General features: G+C 36.8%; 1 protein-coding gene across 1 annotated transcript; it reads left to right on the forward strand.

The window, feature by feature from the left end:
- Positions 1-87: 87 nt before the first annotated feature.
- EIF2S3 (eukaryotic translation initiation factor 2 subunit gamma) lies at positions 88-14,372 on the forward strand (the record flags this gene model as incomplete). Its single annotated transcript, XM_026846294.1, has 12 exons — positions 88-132; positions 2,091-2,154; positions 2,654-2,781; positions 2,911-3,032; positions 4,390-4,484; positions 5,717-5,875; positions 7,135-7,269; positions 8,226-8,320; positions 9,220-9,364; positions 9,797-9,966; positions 11,214-11,386; positions 13,625-14,372. Coding segments are annotated over 12 exons (1,395 nt in total), but the record flags the coding sequence as incomplete, so codon positions are not given.
- Positions 14,373-17,211: the final 2,839 nt, after the last annotated feature.

Consider the following 17,211-nt stretch of genomic DNA (forward strand, 5'->3'; position numbering starts at 1 on the left):
GAGTTGCAGCACGCCGGGGCTGAGGGAAGGGGTAGATGGAGGAGGTAGGCGCAGCGTGGAGCGGCGGCGCTGGGAGCAGGTTAGGCTGGTCGCGGCGAGTTTGGGTGGCCTGACGGGGCGCTTCGCTTGCTGGTGAGTCCGAGCCTCGGCGGGCTGGCGTCCCGGCTTTGCTAGTGAAGCTTTTCTGTGACAGTGGAGACGTGCAGTTTCTTCCTTGTAAGGGCTGGCCTGCTTACTGGTATTAAAGGATTTTCTCTCCGAAGTAGAACCCTAAACTGGCGTTCTGTTTCTCCAGCGGGCTAGATGGGTTCGTTGTCAACCCTGTCTTGATTAGTCTACTGAGTAAATTTTCTTGACCACCGAGAAAATCAGCTGCAGTGGTCTCTGGCTGTGGTGGTCTTGCCTATTAAATGTTTCACTTGGGCTGTCTCACTTGTTACACATACATGCAGACAAAGCCAGTGCAAAAAAAAACTTGTTGCTCCCTCAGGTGTTTAGCAAACTAGAAGAGCTTATTTGTCTCTACAGTAATAATGTTCGGGAATTTAAGGATTTGAGCGAAAGAATTATTTTTGTGTTATAACTAAGCATGTTGATAGTCATTAGTGAAGCACGTTAGTAATTTCAGAAAGTTTCTTTACATTCTTTTGTTGTGCACCATGGCATTTGCCAGTCAGGAAGAGTACAGATAGGCATAGTTGGGAGGTCAGTAGGCATTACCTTTAAGGCCTGTTCTCTGCCTTTTCAGTTGCCCCTTGAATGCTTACAGTTGACTGGAGTTTATAGCCGAGCTTGGCCTTTTACCAGCCTCGAGGAAAAAACTGCTTGTGTGCATAATTATGTACACCAGGAACAAGTCTCTTGACAGGATTCGCATCGTGCTTATGTGCTTGTGACCCCTACTAGATGGTGCCATCTGCAGGTTATTTTCCAGTCGCTGACTTAAGTGAGCGTAGTCATTTAAGTTAGATATACAAGAAATACAAATTTAATTGCCTGCGTTAGGCGGACAAAACGTTTTTTATTGAACGTGATCATTTTATTCATGTAATACTTAAGAACAGAATGAGTAAGTTTACGTTTTTACACAGATGTGTTTGTTATGCACAGAACTTGCATGTAAGTGTAAACAATTTCTGTTTTAATGTAAATTGATGTGTGTGTGTTATTTCTGTATTAGCAAAATATTTATATCCAGTCCTGCGCTGAGGACTCTTTTGGCATCATGAATCTTGCTTGAAGTTAGCAGCTCATCCATCTGAATTCAGTGCAGGATGGAAATTAGCTGTAAATGGTTTCAAAAATAGTACAGAGGAATCCAATTTCAGTGGATTTCGACATTTTCCCAGTATTTGGATAAACAGCTTTAAAAAAAACAAAACATCTCTTTCAGAGTTGCCTTTTTGACTATACTGTATATATTTGTAGGTGTTTTGGTTTGCTGGCTGCTACCAGTAGGGTAGGTTCATGCAATAGTCTATTTAGGACAGCAGTTTTTTTCTGGTACCTCCAGTAGCAATAACGGTATTTGAGGAAAAAGTAACCATTTTAAATAAACCAAAATTAAATCCATGGTGCTGATGAAATCTCTGGACCTACTGACTCCAAGGTGCTAGTTCTAATTATATATCCACTGTAATGGAAGCTCATACCAATTAAACAACTGTTTAGTGACAAACCTTTGTTTTTAAAATATAGGTGCCGTTCACCATGTAGCCCATGGAAAGTTAATTTGTATTTGCATGTTATGTGTAATTTAATTTTGGGGGTAGATAAGGAGGTTTTTTGTTAGAGCTGCTTCTGAGGTTTTTTGTTTTGTTTACTTCCATCTTTAACACCTTGCAGCCTATCCGGATTTACAATCAGTGTTTTGATTTGCAACCTATACTGATCTACAGTCAGAATTTTGTTCATTTTTTGTCTTAATTTCACATGCTTTAAAAGACTAGAATGCATATCTAGAATAATTTTAATAAGCTTGGTTGGATTTTGCTGAACAGAACTACTGCATAATTTTAAAGAAGATACATGTAGTACTCTCTAAACTTCTAGATACGGGATGAATAAATTCTAAAATCTCCCTCATACAGGATGTTACCAAGTTGACGCCTCTTTCACCAGAAGTCATCAGCAGACAAGCAACAATTAATATAGGTAAAAACAAACTTCTAAAAGAGGGGTGCATTAATGTGACTCTTTCTGGTGCTCATGCAGAAGTGTATGGTACCTCTGTGAGAACATTTTAAAGAAATTCTTACTGAGACAGACAGTAAAATTGATAGTGTTTTTATTATAAATTTTATCAAGGTGCAGGAAGAGACTTGTCAAGCCCTTTTAACTTGAAAAGCACCAATTTTACTTCAAGAACACTGTTGAATGTATTAGGGAATAGTCTCTAAAGCAAATTTTATTTGCTCTTAAAATTAAGCGTTGACGTAAGTTTCATGAAAATGCAAAGATCTGTCCATTGAGAGCTCAATTTAGGATTTTTTCTGTTTAAACAAAAATTATTACAAAATCCATACATGCTTCTGATGGGAGCTCTGCACTTACTGGCTACAGAGAGTTTGGGGTAATTAGGTGTTGATCATAATGGAACATTGCACAAAATTAACCAGTGGATTATTGACAAACATTTCCTTTTAAAATTTAGGTACAATTGGTCATGTAGCCCATGGGAAGTCAACGGTAGTCAAAGCTATATCTGGAGTTCATACTGTGAGATTTAAAAATGAACTGGAAAGAAATATCACAATCAAGCTGGGTTATGCTAATGCAAAGGTGAGTTATTACCATAAATCTAGCAAATATGTTGCTAATATATTTTAGATGGCTGTAAACTTACAGGTAACTAACCCTTGATGAATTATACTTTTTTTTTTTTCAATTATTTTTAAAAATTACTTACAGATTTACAAGCTGGATGACCCAAGCTGTTCCCGGCCAGAGTGTTACCGATCATGTGGAAGTAGCACCCCGGATGAGTTCCCTACAGATATTCCTGGCACCAAAGGGAACTTTAAACTAGTCAGGTAACTGCTGTAAAATGAATGGTATAAATTGCGTTTGCTTCCTTTTATGTAACTGAGCTGTAAGCTGAATGAATTTTTATGACAGACCATGTCGTCTTAGATGCTGGGCACCCCTGATCTAAGGTATTGCTGGAACTCCCTTATCTTTATTAGTCATGATGCGCAGTCCATGGTAGAGCACAACTGTCTTCTGTCCTTGGGTATTTGCAGGGCTCTAAAGTGAAATTTTTCTGATACGTTAATTTAAGTACGTTTTAAAGACACCAGAGATAACTAATGTGGACCTCCCAAACTCATCTTTAAAATTCCTTTCTGGAGGGTGACCTTTGTTAAACTTTTTCTTCCTGGAGGCAACAAAGTTTTCAGAGTTCTTAAAATTAATATCTGAAAGCCTGATGCTTAATGTGAGATCAGGCCTGTAAGCGGAGGCCAGGTGTTCTTTATTTACTTCATTTCTGATAAAGTACAGCATGGTCATAGCTCAAGCATAGTAACCACAGCAGTTGTTACCTGGGTCTTTACAATAATTGCTCAAATGAGAGTAGTCAGGAAGGCTGCTGTACAACAGGATTCTAGTTCATGTATGTTGTGCTGTAATCATGCATTTCCTTCCTTTTCTCAGGTTCCCAGTGGAGCACTTGTTCTAACAATAACTTCTGTTGGAGTGTGACAATCAGTAGCCATTGTTAAACCATTAGTTAAAAGCTTTGAATTCTTTATCTTACTGTTCATTTGCTTATAGTAGATTTTTAACATTTTCAGTGAAGCAGCAAATTCATCCCTTCTTTTTGGTGGTATGTTACCAGGAAACATTTTCTCTGAATAGTTTCAGGCAAGAATGTAGTGAATGGACTATTACAGTCTGCACAATAAAATCATAAGGTTGGAACTGAAAGCTGTAACACTGTCTCTGTAGATAAATCTTTGAAGTGAAGTGCAATTATAACTGTGTAATTAAAGACACATAACTTTCTGAAATTGGAGAATGGAAGATGTTTTTTAATAGAGCTAAGAGAAATCCTATGGTGTGTTTGGGGATTTTTTGTTTTGTTTTATTCTGGAGCATTTAAATGTAGTCTAATTTACAAGTAATTTTGGTGAAATATTAAAGCAGTATCTAATACAAATATATGGTATCAAATCTTAAAACTCAGAAAACCTGTTGAGTAGCTGTTTAATAGTCTTTGTGTTCTTTTAGAAAATACTTTTAAGGTATTACTTCTCAGCATCTGTCTTGAAATGTTTGTTTATTTTAAAGATACTTTTAACTTTTGTGTGTGCCTAGCCACTCACATAAATCAGTCAGAGAAATTGCTGATAGTTGGCTTTTGGACTTATTTTTAACCTTCTTCAACAGGCATGTCTCTTTTGTGGATTGTCCTGGCCATGATATTTTGATGGCTACTATGTTAAACGGTGCAGCAGTAATGGATGCAGCTTTACTGTTGATAGGTAATGATTGCTACATAAAAGCAGAGTTCTGTTTTTTAATATCATGAAGAAACTTTATGTGGGTTTTAAAATTTAGTGGGGTGAGCGATTAAAACAAGTGAATGCTTTTGAGATGTGTTTAAGAATATAAAGTGGTGAAAACGTACCCTAACATGCTGGGTTTTTTAGACATCGTATACATACTCATTTGTCTGGTAGCTGGCCCAATTGAAAGATGATTAGTCAGATAAGATGAAACCTTGTAGTGAGTGGTATAGTACTGTAAAATTTGTCATTTTATGGAAATAGGTTAGCTACAGGTACATTCCAAGTTTCTGTTAAGCTTCAGTTTGCTTTAAATATGTATGTAGCCTTTGCTGTACAGGAGAGTTCACAAACATCAGTACAAACAGTAAACCCAGATGAGTACAGCTGAAATGAAAGTACGGATTTATCTTGCCAACAATTTTTGTTCGGATTTGCAAACAACAGGAAGTAAAACTAGTTTCTGTATGTCTATAGAAGAATACAGTGCTCTTCAGTGATAAATAGTAATTACCTTACCTAGGTAGGGCATGTCAACAAACAAGACAAACAGCTTCAGATTTGTAGTTTAAATACTCTGAGATAGCTGATGAGCTGTCATTCCTTCTGCCTGTTCAGATTTAGAAAGTGTGATACACCAGACTTCAAGTGAGACTAATCATCGTAATGGCACATCAGGCCAAAGCTGCCTTCTTCAATGACTGAAATCCAAACCATACTGATAACTGCCCTATTCACAAACTTGATATATTTATTGTCTGTTACAGAGTTTGGGGATCTTGGCATTTTTATGGCTTTAGTGATAAGAAAATGCCATAGAATTTTAAGATACTTCTTGAAAACTGTGTTGTCCTTTATGCTACAGTCAGTACTGAGACATCTGAAGACCTAGAGGATGGAGTAAGTCAGGTAGACACAAATTAGCTGACAGTATCTTTGGAAATTTTAGATGTGTGTTTCTATTGGGAGCAAGCAGAATGGGGGAACCACTCTGGCAACCTCTCATCTGTCATGTGTTGTGTGGATGCTACAGCTAGCCATTCTGGGGAAGAGTAGGTGCTTACTAACTTGGATGCTTAACATGTAGCTTACTGAGAGGTGATTTTTTTTTTTTTTTTAATAAAGATACAATGGAAAGTAGATGTCCTAACTGTAGAACTTTTGCCTACGTTTATAATTTCTATATTGCAGTCACTTTTCTTTTTCAGCTGGTAATGAGTCATGCCCTCAACCCCAGACCTCAGAACATCTAGCTGCTATAGAAATCATGAAACTGAAACACATTTTGATTCTACAGAATAAGATTGATTTGGTGAAGGAGAGCCAGGCTAAAGAACAGTACGAACAGATTCTTGCATTTGTACAAGGTAAGTTTTCAACAGCAGAAATCCAGTTAGTGGTGGACGTTCTTCAGTGTTGGGACATGGACACAGTGGCTTCCTATACATCTATAGAAAAGCTTCTCTTACTTAGACATTGCTGGTGTACATAGTCTGTTAATCTGAAAAATAGACTACTGGAGTCGTACTTACCAATTTTAGACAGCTTACATACAGTAGTGTTAAGGCTGTTGGTCAGAGCTGTTGATGTAAAACTTATAGCAATAGCTCTTATCTAGTAGCTTTCACTGAATTTGTCTTTTTCTTTGTATCCTTTCTTGAATTGTTTCTTTGGTAGAGATTGTACTGTGATTTTACTGCAGTGAAGGAGTGAATGAAGCAGTACTTTAGAGGCGCCTTGTAGGTATAAATGTGTTAATTTCTTTTAGCTAATCACAAAAGATTGGTCTTTCATCTTTCTCTGTAAGTCTAGTTCAGTCAATGTTATCCTACTACGTCCAGTTCTGCTCTGAGTTTTGCTCAACTTTAGTCTAATGCTTTCAGTTTCATCTTTCCCAGGAGCTTGCACTGTTTTTCCTGCTTAGCCCCTTTAGCTGGGGTATGCAAAAAGCTGCAGAGCTAGATTGTCACCATCAAAAGCAGCCAGCGGATCTGTCTATCTTTCTAAGTTCAGAATTGTTGCCTTGATAGACTGTTCATAACAGCTATGGCAGTGGCTTGATGTATGAATTTGGAGCTTGAGAACTGGAGTTACCACAAAAACATAGCTATAGTTATCAAGGCTTGTTAATAGTTTTAACTAAATGCATCCTTCCATAAAATCAGGGGTTTTCTAAAATATGTGCCTGTTGCAAAACGTAGAAAACATAGATAATTGATAGGAATTGTAGTTTTTCAGAATTAAATCTGACTCTAAAATTAATATTGATGTGTTAAATACTGAGATATCTGATCTCTGAGGAAATTATCTTAATATTTCTGATCAGTAGGAAGTGAATTCTCCCTTAGAGGAGAATATTATCTTGCACAATATCCAGAGAGCAACTCTTGAGTATACAATTATGCAAAGGCAACATGAGGGTTGTTTCAGAATGTCTCCAAAAGTAGGTCTGGCTGGTTTGAGCTAAAATACTGAAGGGGAGCGTAAATGCTCTGGTACTGCTTTGCAAAATACAGATAAAATACACCTTGAAATTCATTAGTATTTTTAACAATGACAGAACACTTGATCATATTGCTGCAAATACTACATTAAGGCTTGATGTTGAACTTGATTTTTTTTTTAGGTACAGTTGCAGAAGGAGCTCCAATAATTCCAATCTCAGCACAGTTGAAATACAACATTGAGGTAGTTTGCGAGTATATAGTGAAGAAAATTCCAGTCCCTTTGCGAGACTTCACATCTGAACCAAGGCTTATTGGTATGTAAATGCATAGGTCTGGGCTTTGGCAGCTAACCGTTTACTACATGTATCTACACTTAAAATAGCATGTTGCTGAAGGCTCTAAAAAGAGATAGGTTTAAAAGGAACATTTAGTGCACTCTTACTTTAAAAGTTACATATTTTCAGAGAGCTGTATTTGTAGTTAATTGCTGTAGTTAAATCTGTCTGACGTAACTGCTGGGTTTTGTGTTTATGCTACATTTATGACAGCACTAAAATGCAATAAAGATCAGAAATTTATCTGTGTCTTAAAAACGTTCTTTTAGTTGCTATGAATTTAAATTTGATTTAACAAAGCACTGATAGACTGTTGAATTTCAAAATTAAATTATTTCCATGAAAATCTTACAGGTAGCCTGGTTAGATTTTCTGTCAGTCTATCTCCTAGATATAGGTGTCAAAGTTTCAGATCTTGTTCAGCATATTATGAAATTCATTTCCACTACAATGAATCTGTTTGTTTGCTCTTTTTACCCCATAAAACATAGGAGACCTACGAAACATGTTCAGAATGCGTAAAAATTACCCATGTTAAAACAAGGTTACAGTATTTACTATGACTATGTTAAAACAAGGTTCCAGTATTCACAGTCAATGTGAATATTGAAGGAATTTTGTAATATAATTGATCATTCCTTTCTAATTCAGCTACTGATCTTCAACTTAATTTCTGCTATACATAACAGTTTTAAAAAACATTTCTATATATGAGCAGCTTAAATGGTTTTGAGAACAAAATCGACTATATACTTAAAAATTTGGAATAAAATGTTCATCATATTTTAGTATTCTTCCTGAATTACATTTTTGTACTATTTATAAATATGTGTATACCTTCATAAGCATAGGGAAGCAGTCAAAGTTGCTAAAGATACTAATTCTTTAAAAACCTGATCTTAAATGCAAACCTGGTTATGGTCTATTCTTTTCAGTAATTAGATCTTTTGATGTCAACAAGCCTGGCTGTGAAGTTGATGACCTTAAGGGAGGTGTAGCTGGTGGCAGTATTCTAAAGGGTGTCTTAAAGGTGAACTTTTCCCTTTCTTGTCTGGAGATTTGTAATGATAATAATGAGCAGAGTTTTTCCGTGCTTAGTACAAAATTAATCTATATAATAATTTTTTTTTATTAAACTAGAATACAGTCAGATGGCACTTATCCTTTTTGTCTGTGCTTCAATTTTACTTTCCTGTTTTAAAATACCAGAACAAGAAACACTGATTTTTAAATTTTTTTAATATATTTTTGTTACTGTAGTCTTAAGTTTTGCTAATAATTATACTGATAGCATTGCTTACAAAAATTGAGGGAGCTATTTTTTTTCTGTTCTACCACTTCTACTTGATGAATTACTTGGGGGGAAGAGAGGAGCAAAATAATTTAACAGTACCTCAGACGTGTGTGTATTCTCTATGTTTTGATATTTTATTTTGCTTGTGGGATATTATCAATAGGTGGAAACTTTAAAAGTTGCTCAGCTAGACTGGGAAGCAAACTACATCTTTGAACATTTATGTCTTGCATTTTCTTTATCTTGCAGTTTATTGATGCTGATCAGTTACACTAATCAAATTAACTCAATTTTTCTCAGTGCTGGAGCACTTCTAAATGAAATGTTTAATTTTTAAAAATGACTAAAATTTAACTGCTGGAATTACTGCTGATAAAGATCCCTTGCTAAAGCATTTTTACAAATTGTATTAAAAAAAAAATCAGTTGTTACATTGGCTATAAGACACAGTTTTCACTACTGTTCAGTTTTCAGTAAACAGTGCAACAGAAGTCGTGTAAGTTCTACGGTAGCCCAGAACCAAGGACTTGTATAAATAGTAGGTCTTGGGAGAAGTAGGTCTTACCAGTGACTAGTGGTTAGCTTTATGTTCCTGTGAAAAAAACAGCTAATCACTTTTTCACTTTTGTAATTAGGTCGGCCAGGAAATTGAAGTCCGGCCTGGTATTGTGTCCAAGGACAGTGAAGGAAAACTCATGTGCAAGCCAATCTTTTCCAAAATTGTGTCACTCTTTGCCGAACACAATGATCTACAATATGCTGCTCCAGGAGGTCTTATAGGTAAGAATATTATCTTATGAAAAGATTTATTGCTTCATTCTTGTTGAAAGCATTTGGTTTCATTCAGCAATGAATTCCACTGTAGTAAACAAAAAGGCTATGAACAATTTCAAATTATTCATATTTGGAGAGAGACACAAGATGGGTGTGAAAATTAGATGTTTAATAAATAAATAATTTTCCTGAATGTCACTGGCCAACACAGATCAACTTGCATTGTTAATTGTACTGGCTTTAACAGTAGAATATTTTTTCATCTGTATAGACAGAGCTCACAGTCTTGCTGACATTCTGAAAGTGCTGTCCAGGTAATAGGGAATTCCCAGTACATTCTCAGTTTGTTGTTTTTAGATCTCCTTCAAATATTTTCATGTGTAAATGTGACAGGTACCTTTCAGTTACTCCTTGTGACTTTCCTTGTTGTCTTTGTAGGTGTTGGAACTAAGATTGATCCAACTTTGTGTCGGGCTGACCGAATGGTAGGCCAAGTTCTTGGTGCAGTTGGAGCACTGCCAGAAATATTTACAGAGCTAGAAATTTCCTATTTCTTGCTGAGACGACTATTGGGTGTGCGCACTGAAGGAGACAAGAAAGCTGCGAAGGTCTGTACCCCTTTTTTGTTTTTCCTTATGTAGTAATTTTGTCCCTCTGTTCATACATGCTTGTCACTGCTTATTTAATATTATAGAAGAATGCTTTTCAGAGGAGTAGGAGTTTATATCAGAGTAAAGTAGCTGTGGTGGTTTAGGCCCTGCCAGGACCGGAGATCACGTTGCCGTTGCCCCTCCCCCACCCTCAGCCAGTCAGGCTGGAAGTGAGGCACAAACCCTGGGTTAAAATAAGAACAAATTTAATACAACAGTGTGATAAACAATCTGACCAATAACAGTAGCAATAATGACAACAATAAACAGCAATAACAATAAGCAAGACAAGAGATATACAGAGAAATACCGCAATGGATACAGAACAAACCCACACACAAACCTGCCATGTGCTCCCTGCCACCAATCCCGCACCTGAGTCAGCATGGTATGAATAACCCGGCTGGAGATCCCTTCCCCCTTCTCTGCTGGGGAAACTTAACCCTATCCTAGCTGAACCAGGACAGTAGCATAAAGAGTTTGTGTCCTGAAGTTAGGTATTCTTCCAAACATACTCACAGATTTCTTTTGTTAACAGTCTATTCATTTGTGTAGTAATTAGTCTTAAACATGCACTGTTCTACCTCCTGTTTACATGCTTTCTGTAGATTCTCTCTCTGAAGAACTTTTTAAAGCTCTGTTTTTGAAACACTGTAGTTGAAAAGAAACTGAACTCAGTGCACAGCAGTCTTGTGTTCCATGGTCCATTCTACACAAATCTAACTAAAAGATCATAGTTTTCCCTGTTAGCATTAAAATCTGTAAACTGCTTCATGCAACCCGGTTTAGTGCTTCAGTGCTTTCTTTATCCTATGAAATAAATTACATTTTGAGAGATCATTTTGTTGTATGTAGACATAAGGGAAATGAGAATTCCAGATTATTTAAAAGAATGGTATAACATTCCAGTTTGTAGCAGTATCTGAGACACTTTATCCTTTTAATACAGTATGTGCAATCATTAGTACGTTTTATAGGAAATGTAGAGAAGTCCCAAGAAAGTATCTCATACCTAGAACCTGCAGTACTACCTGCACAACGCATTTACGTATTTGTCCTTTCATATATGAACTTTATTCACTGGCACTGTTGTTCATGGGGATATTTAGAGTTTTTGCATTTCTCAGCTATATCTTTTTTTTTTTTTTTTTTTTTTTTTAAAATACTAAAGCATAAGTTTCAGAGTGTTTTATGTCTGTCTTCAGGTGCAAAAATTATCAAAGAATGAAGTTTTAATGGTAAACATAGGATCCTTATCTACTGGAGGGAGAGTCAGTGCAGTAAAGGCTGATTTGGGGAAGATTGTGCTAACTAACCCAGTATGCACAGAAGTGGGAGAAAAAATTGCTCTGAGTCGAAGAGTTGAGAAACACTGGCGGTAAGTTGATGCTATAGGATGCCTGGATGTTATATTGTTAACAAAAAAATACATGGATTTGATTTTGTTGCAGAATAGGTAAGTATGTCTGTTTAAAAAAATTCCTCTGGATTTTCCTAACACATTGACAGCATTATTGTGGAATGCTTCATTTCATTACTAGCCTTTTTCTTTAAAGAAGCATTACAATTGGGTAGATACCTATTAGTTAACAGACAAGGAAACATCTGAGGCTCATGGTTTGTTGCCAGAACTGCCATACTGTAAATTGAGCTAATAGTAGGCAGTCTTGGCAGAGCGGTTTGGGAATTCTAGTAGTGTTAAGCCAAAGCCTGTCTTATATACACCTGAGTCAGTGGTGTTCTACCTGTGGAGCTGTATGTGATTTCTAGCACAATCTTGAAGCAATAGCAGGAGAATGGAGAAAGGACATTCTAACATTCAAATATTTTATGTGCTATGAACAGAGAGGAAAGGAAAATGTATCAACTGGATTGACCCATTCAGATTACAGATACAGAATGTCTGACTGCACAGTAGCATTTGGAGGCTGAAAATGATGAGTAGAATTGGTTGATGATTCATTTTAGTCTTTGTGCCATATTTTTTAGATGATTACATGTACTGTACCTGTTATGTGTTCCATAAGACTGCATGAGTATCATAAGAACATAAGGGCATTTAGATTCATTGACCCTGCACAGCTCTTGTAGTATGCCATTTTTGCAAGAAGTCTCTACTGTATGAAAAAGAACCAAGCTTTAAATATCCATGGATGCATGCTTCTTTTTTAGATCAACAAGAAAGTGTAGATGGGAATTGAGTGCTTGCTGCCTCAGAGCTAGCTGACAAATTAGGGAAGAGATTATTTCCTGAATAAAACCAAGGAAAAAGATAACATGTCTTGAACAGGAGGTAAAAAAAAAAAAAAAAAAAAAAAAAGATAGGACCCAAATTAAGTCAGGGAAAGCAGAAGGAAGAGGAGAAACTATATTGACAATGATGGGGTTTTTATGAGCTATAGACTGATAGCCTGTGCAAATTTTAATGTGAATTTTTTTGCTTCTGTAGATTACCTCCCACTTGAAAAACATAATCAAATTTTGCCAAAAAGCCCACTTATCTCTGGATTATGGGGTGAGCAAGTAGTGGCAGCCTGCTATAAAGATCCTGTTATTACAAAGTTTCTTTCTGTGCTGTATTAAAAGGACAGAGAGGCAACATAAGGAAACTGAAAGTTGAGAAAAGGGAAAGGAGTCAAACTGGAAAGAGCAGCATAATAAAATCCATTGGAGTAAAGATAATGTACAGTTGGTACCATCAGAAAGATCTCATAGCCTGAGGCAATGGAGTGCTGAAAAGGTAGAAGGAAGCAAGAAAGCAAGAGATGAAAAGGAGGTTTAAAATAGAAAGTAAATATATATAGAGGCATAGAAGATAAACAGCAAATGGCCAAGCAAACAGGATACACCCATGATTCCAAGGAACAACAGATTCAACAGTGGACTAGTTACAACCTATGGATATGGTCCTGAAAAGTGGAAAGTGCTGGGCTAATATACTGCAGTTCTTTTTTGGTGTCCAGAGACAAGCTCTACTGCTTAGCAAATTAAATTGCAATGCACATATGGTTTCTGTGTATTTCCTTGACAGAAATTGGAAATGTTTTGAAGATGGTTGTACTAATAACATGGACTGCCTGCTGACTGTAGAAATGGACATAATCTTAATTTCTTTTTAAAAGCTTATTTTTCTGAGACAACAGTGGCCTACAAACAGAGCCTGAATTTTACTGAATATAAATGGTATAACTTACCTGAGAGTTGAGTTAGATCTATAGGTTACATGTTCATTGAGAGTAACAGCTGTTTATAATCCTCCTGTAATCTTGTCTGAATTTTCCCATTTTCATTTCTTTTTGGAAGTAGTGCAGCACTTCAGGCATAGGTGAAAGAGATCAAGCTGTGAATAGATTTACAGTCCACTTGTACAACATGTTAGAATATTTTCAGATTTTTAGTTTAGCTGCTTACAAACATACAGATACTCTTTGTTCTTCATAATTTTTTTATTCTGTGTTTTCAGTAACCAGTCTTAGACCTTGTAGGATGTTTTGGGTGGGAGACAAGTGGAGAAAATTCAAAATGTGAAGGCATAAGAACGACAGAAGGATGTCGATTTATCCAGGATATTTCTAACTACTATTAAAAGCAATATAATCTGTTTTTCTTTTTGCAGTTTAATTGGTTGGGGCCAGATCAGAAGAGGAGTGACAATCAAGCCAACTGTTGATGATGACTGAAGAACAAAAGAGTGCTTCATTTTTAAAGATGAAGTGCCTATTTCTATTTTGGAGGGGGTATATTTTCACAATGGAATTGGAAGCTGTGCAAACAGTGTCTTTGTTGTATGGCTGTCCTTGTACGTTTTATTGAATTTTACCCTCTTACTAAAATACTAGTCACTATCACCATTAAAAGTGTAAAAGAATTGGCGTAGAAGTGGGTTTAATTATCCACGTTTTAGTAGAAATGAGTTGTACATGTCTCGTGGCATGTCTAATTTATGTTATTTTGTGTTTCAGACATATCTGTTTAATATCAGTCAAGCCAGCCCCAGTGTAACACACAAACCATAAATCTGGTATCAAAATAAAATATTGCTTATTTTCATTAATTCATACACTTTTTCTGAGTAACAAGACTGCAGTGATTGTTCAACCAGTACAAGAATTAAAAGCGAAAAACCCAAACTCTTCTGGAAGACTAGTACCCTTTCTGCACATCTTGTTTTGTTTAGACAGCTGATTACAGCAAAAACTTTCTTCCTTAGGGTGTATGGTTCTGCCTTCAGGATTCTAGCTGTATTACACTTTGTAATTAGGATGGCAATGTTGACTGACTTAAATTTGTCACTTCCAATATTACAACAAGCTTTGGTTAAGCCCCGAAAGGAAAACTACAAGTAAACTGGATCTGAACTGGCAGTACTGGTTTTTACCTTACTTTAGAACGGATTTATGAAAAGAATGTCATTCATTTGAAACATAGCTGTTTGTCATCGTGGAACTCTGTGTGGGTGACCTGGGAGCCCTTCTACATTAGGACTAAACTGCTGATTTCAAAGTTATATTGAACAAATACCAGCTGTGATCTTGAACTCTAAAATGTTTGGAAGAGTCTGTAGAAGGGAATGATTTCAAGGGGTGGAATTCAGAATGAGATGAGGAAAACAGTGTAAAAACACTTCTGCTTATCTAGCCTGTATCACACTCCTTAAGAGAAAACATAATGTAATAGATTTAGTGTAGGGTACTAATACTTTCATCCATTTAGGTTTAACTTCTTCATTTGTACTAATGTACATAGATGTAGGTATTTTATATATAGTGGACTATTTAGCAAGTCATGTTACTTTCCATATTTTTATACAAAGTACTGTGTTCATTTTGAAAGCCTGGTTTCAGTTGTATTTAGTATCTTCAAGGGCATTCTAAAGGTAAATACCATTTCACTCATCAAAGTGGATTTTGATGAAGCAGCTTGAGTTTTGTTCCTGATTTTGCATTGTATTTTGTGTTTCTTATTCCACCTACATTCCTGTACTAAATTTCTCCATTTGTAAAGTACTTCTACCTCGGATGGTGTTGAGAGTAAATACATTAATTTTTGTACAGTGCTTCTCCTTTTTAAAAGAGAGTCAGCTATAGTTCTTCCTGATTCTCCTAGCACTTAACCAATATACAATCTTAAATGCGTCTCTTTCAAAGACTGTATCTTCCATGCTTTGGAGGCTCATTTCTGTGACTGAATTCTAGGAACTTACATTTTACCTAGTTTGGGAGTGTGAGACTGAGCATAAGAAAGTAAGCTACCACAGAGCACGAGGATGACAGTCCACCACCGGGATGAGATCTAGTCCAAGGAGTTCTTTGTAAATGTGCTGAATCTGTGGGTCTAATGATACAGAAATGCTGAAATGTTTCTGAGGAACTGGTTAAGCACCCACAGGCATTTTTAGACATCCGGATATTTTGGATATTTGTCCTTAATCTCTTGATCTACAATTTTAAAAATTGCCATAATCTGTTCAAAACACTTCATGTACTCCTTCACCTGGGTAGGTAATAAATGGAAGGTACTAGTATTGTCCTAGTGGTAGGATTAGTAGCCAGCCTTGCCTCCTTCCAGCTAAATGGCCATAGGTCATTATTTTATTCACCTAAAATGTGTTACTGCTGTAGTTGATAGCAGATTTATTAGGTAGGTCTGTATTATCAGTAACCCTAAGAAATGCTTTATGAAAGTATCTTGTTGTCCCTGAAGTGTTTAATATTTTGTTTTTCTGATGGTGTGCACAGGAACTGGTGGAAGCTAGAGAGAGAATATAGGCAATGAAGTGCCAGGGTAGTGGATTTTGCTTCTGGCCCATTCTTGCATCAGTCTGCTTTCACAGTTGTTCCCAGCCTGGGCTGGGTTTTTTTTAGCAGCTGCAACTGTCTCCCAAGGCAATTTCTTACATTCTAAACTGTTCTCCACTTCCTTCTGATGATGGACTTGGGTTCATTATTGGTGCACATATGCTGTGTTGTTGCCTAAGAGTTGGGTGGTTGTTACAGAATAGCATGTCTGGCCCACAGTCTGTTCCTGATCCTTCCCAAAAGAAGGGAGGTTGGGAGCATGTATAGGTAGTGTGAGGTGTCAGCTATGATTTACATATGACATAAACAGTGTGTTACATATCCTGTCACGCTGTGGCAGTGGGAGGAAGGTGTAAAGTGCAAAGTTCTCTTTTGACACCAAACTGTTACGTTTCCTCTAACTGGAAAGCTTTGACTGCTGCCATGAGTGAAGAATAACAGGAACATTTTTAGGCTTTGATAAACATATGAAGCACATGACTGCAGCATCAGAGAGCCAAGTGTGAACAGCGTTAAGTGTAAATACATTATGTGCTGATGTGTCTGTACCCACCCACTCTGCATTCACTGAATTGTGATACCAAGATTTAGGTGAATGACTAGAGAAAGGGACCATGTAAAGCTAAGGAAGTTGAAAAATTACTTAGATTTTTCTTGGCCAGGATGAAGGTAGTAATATGACTTGTAAGTTCTCTCAGTTCACCAAGGATGTGTTTGAGAGTGATTTTCTTTTCTTTTTTACTCCATAGGTCAAATTTCACTACCTGAATGTAGGTGTGCAGTTGCATTTCAAATGGGTTGACTAGCCAGGGGCACGCATGTGGAATTGGCAGCTGCATGTGCCACATTCTGGAGTGGTAGCTGGGTAGAGCTGGGCATCTGAAATGGCACCAGTACCCACACTTAGGGAACTGAATCCCTTCCAATAATTTGTCAGAACTTGGTAACTGGTTTTAGGAGGGTGCTAGTATAGTCGTACTTCTTCACTATGGGGAGGGAGGTGTATCACCTCAGTAAATATTTTTCAAAATACTTCTGGTATCTAAGAAACCTACTGGACCAGTCTAAGTTAAATGAACTACTACCAGATTTGGTTTTGTTCTTATCACCCTGTGGTTGGTTCTGTATTAAAACTAGTAAGAGACACTAGCTGTCTTTCCAAGGTGTTTTTGCTGGTTACCACAAATTAAACAAGCTACTTAAGATCCTGAGTTCTCCGTTATGTTTATCCATATCACAAATACTGTACTGCCCTGCAAACCACTCACTTCAGGTCAGTTACCTAGTTTAAGTGTAAGAAATTTGATTTTAAGGAAGCAGAGGTAGACAAAACTGCAAGTAGTTCTTTAGTTTTTTGTAAATACCAGGGGGGTGACTGCTGCTTCACTTGATTTTATGCATGGAA

Source organism: Athene cunicularia (genome assembly GCF_003259725.1).
Source record: "Athene cunicularia isolate RWA chromosome 1 unlocalized genomic scaffold, athCun1 chr1_part1, whole genome shotgun sequence".
NCBI classification, from domain to species: domain Eukaryota; kingdom Metazoa; phylum Chordata; class Aves; order Strigiformes; family Strigidae; genus Athene; species Athene cunicularia.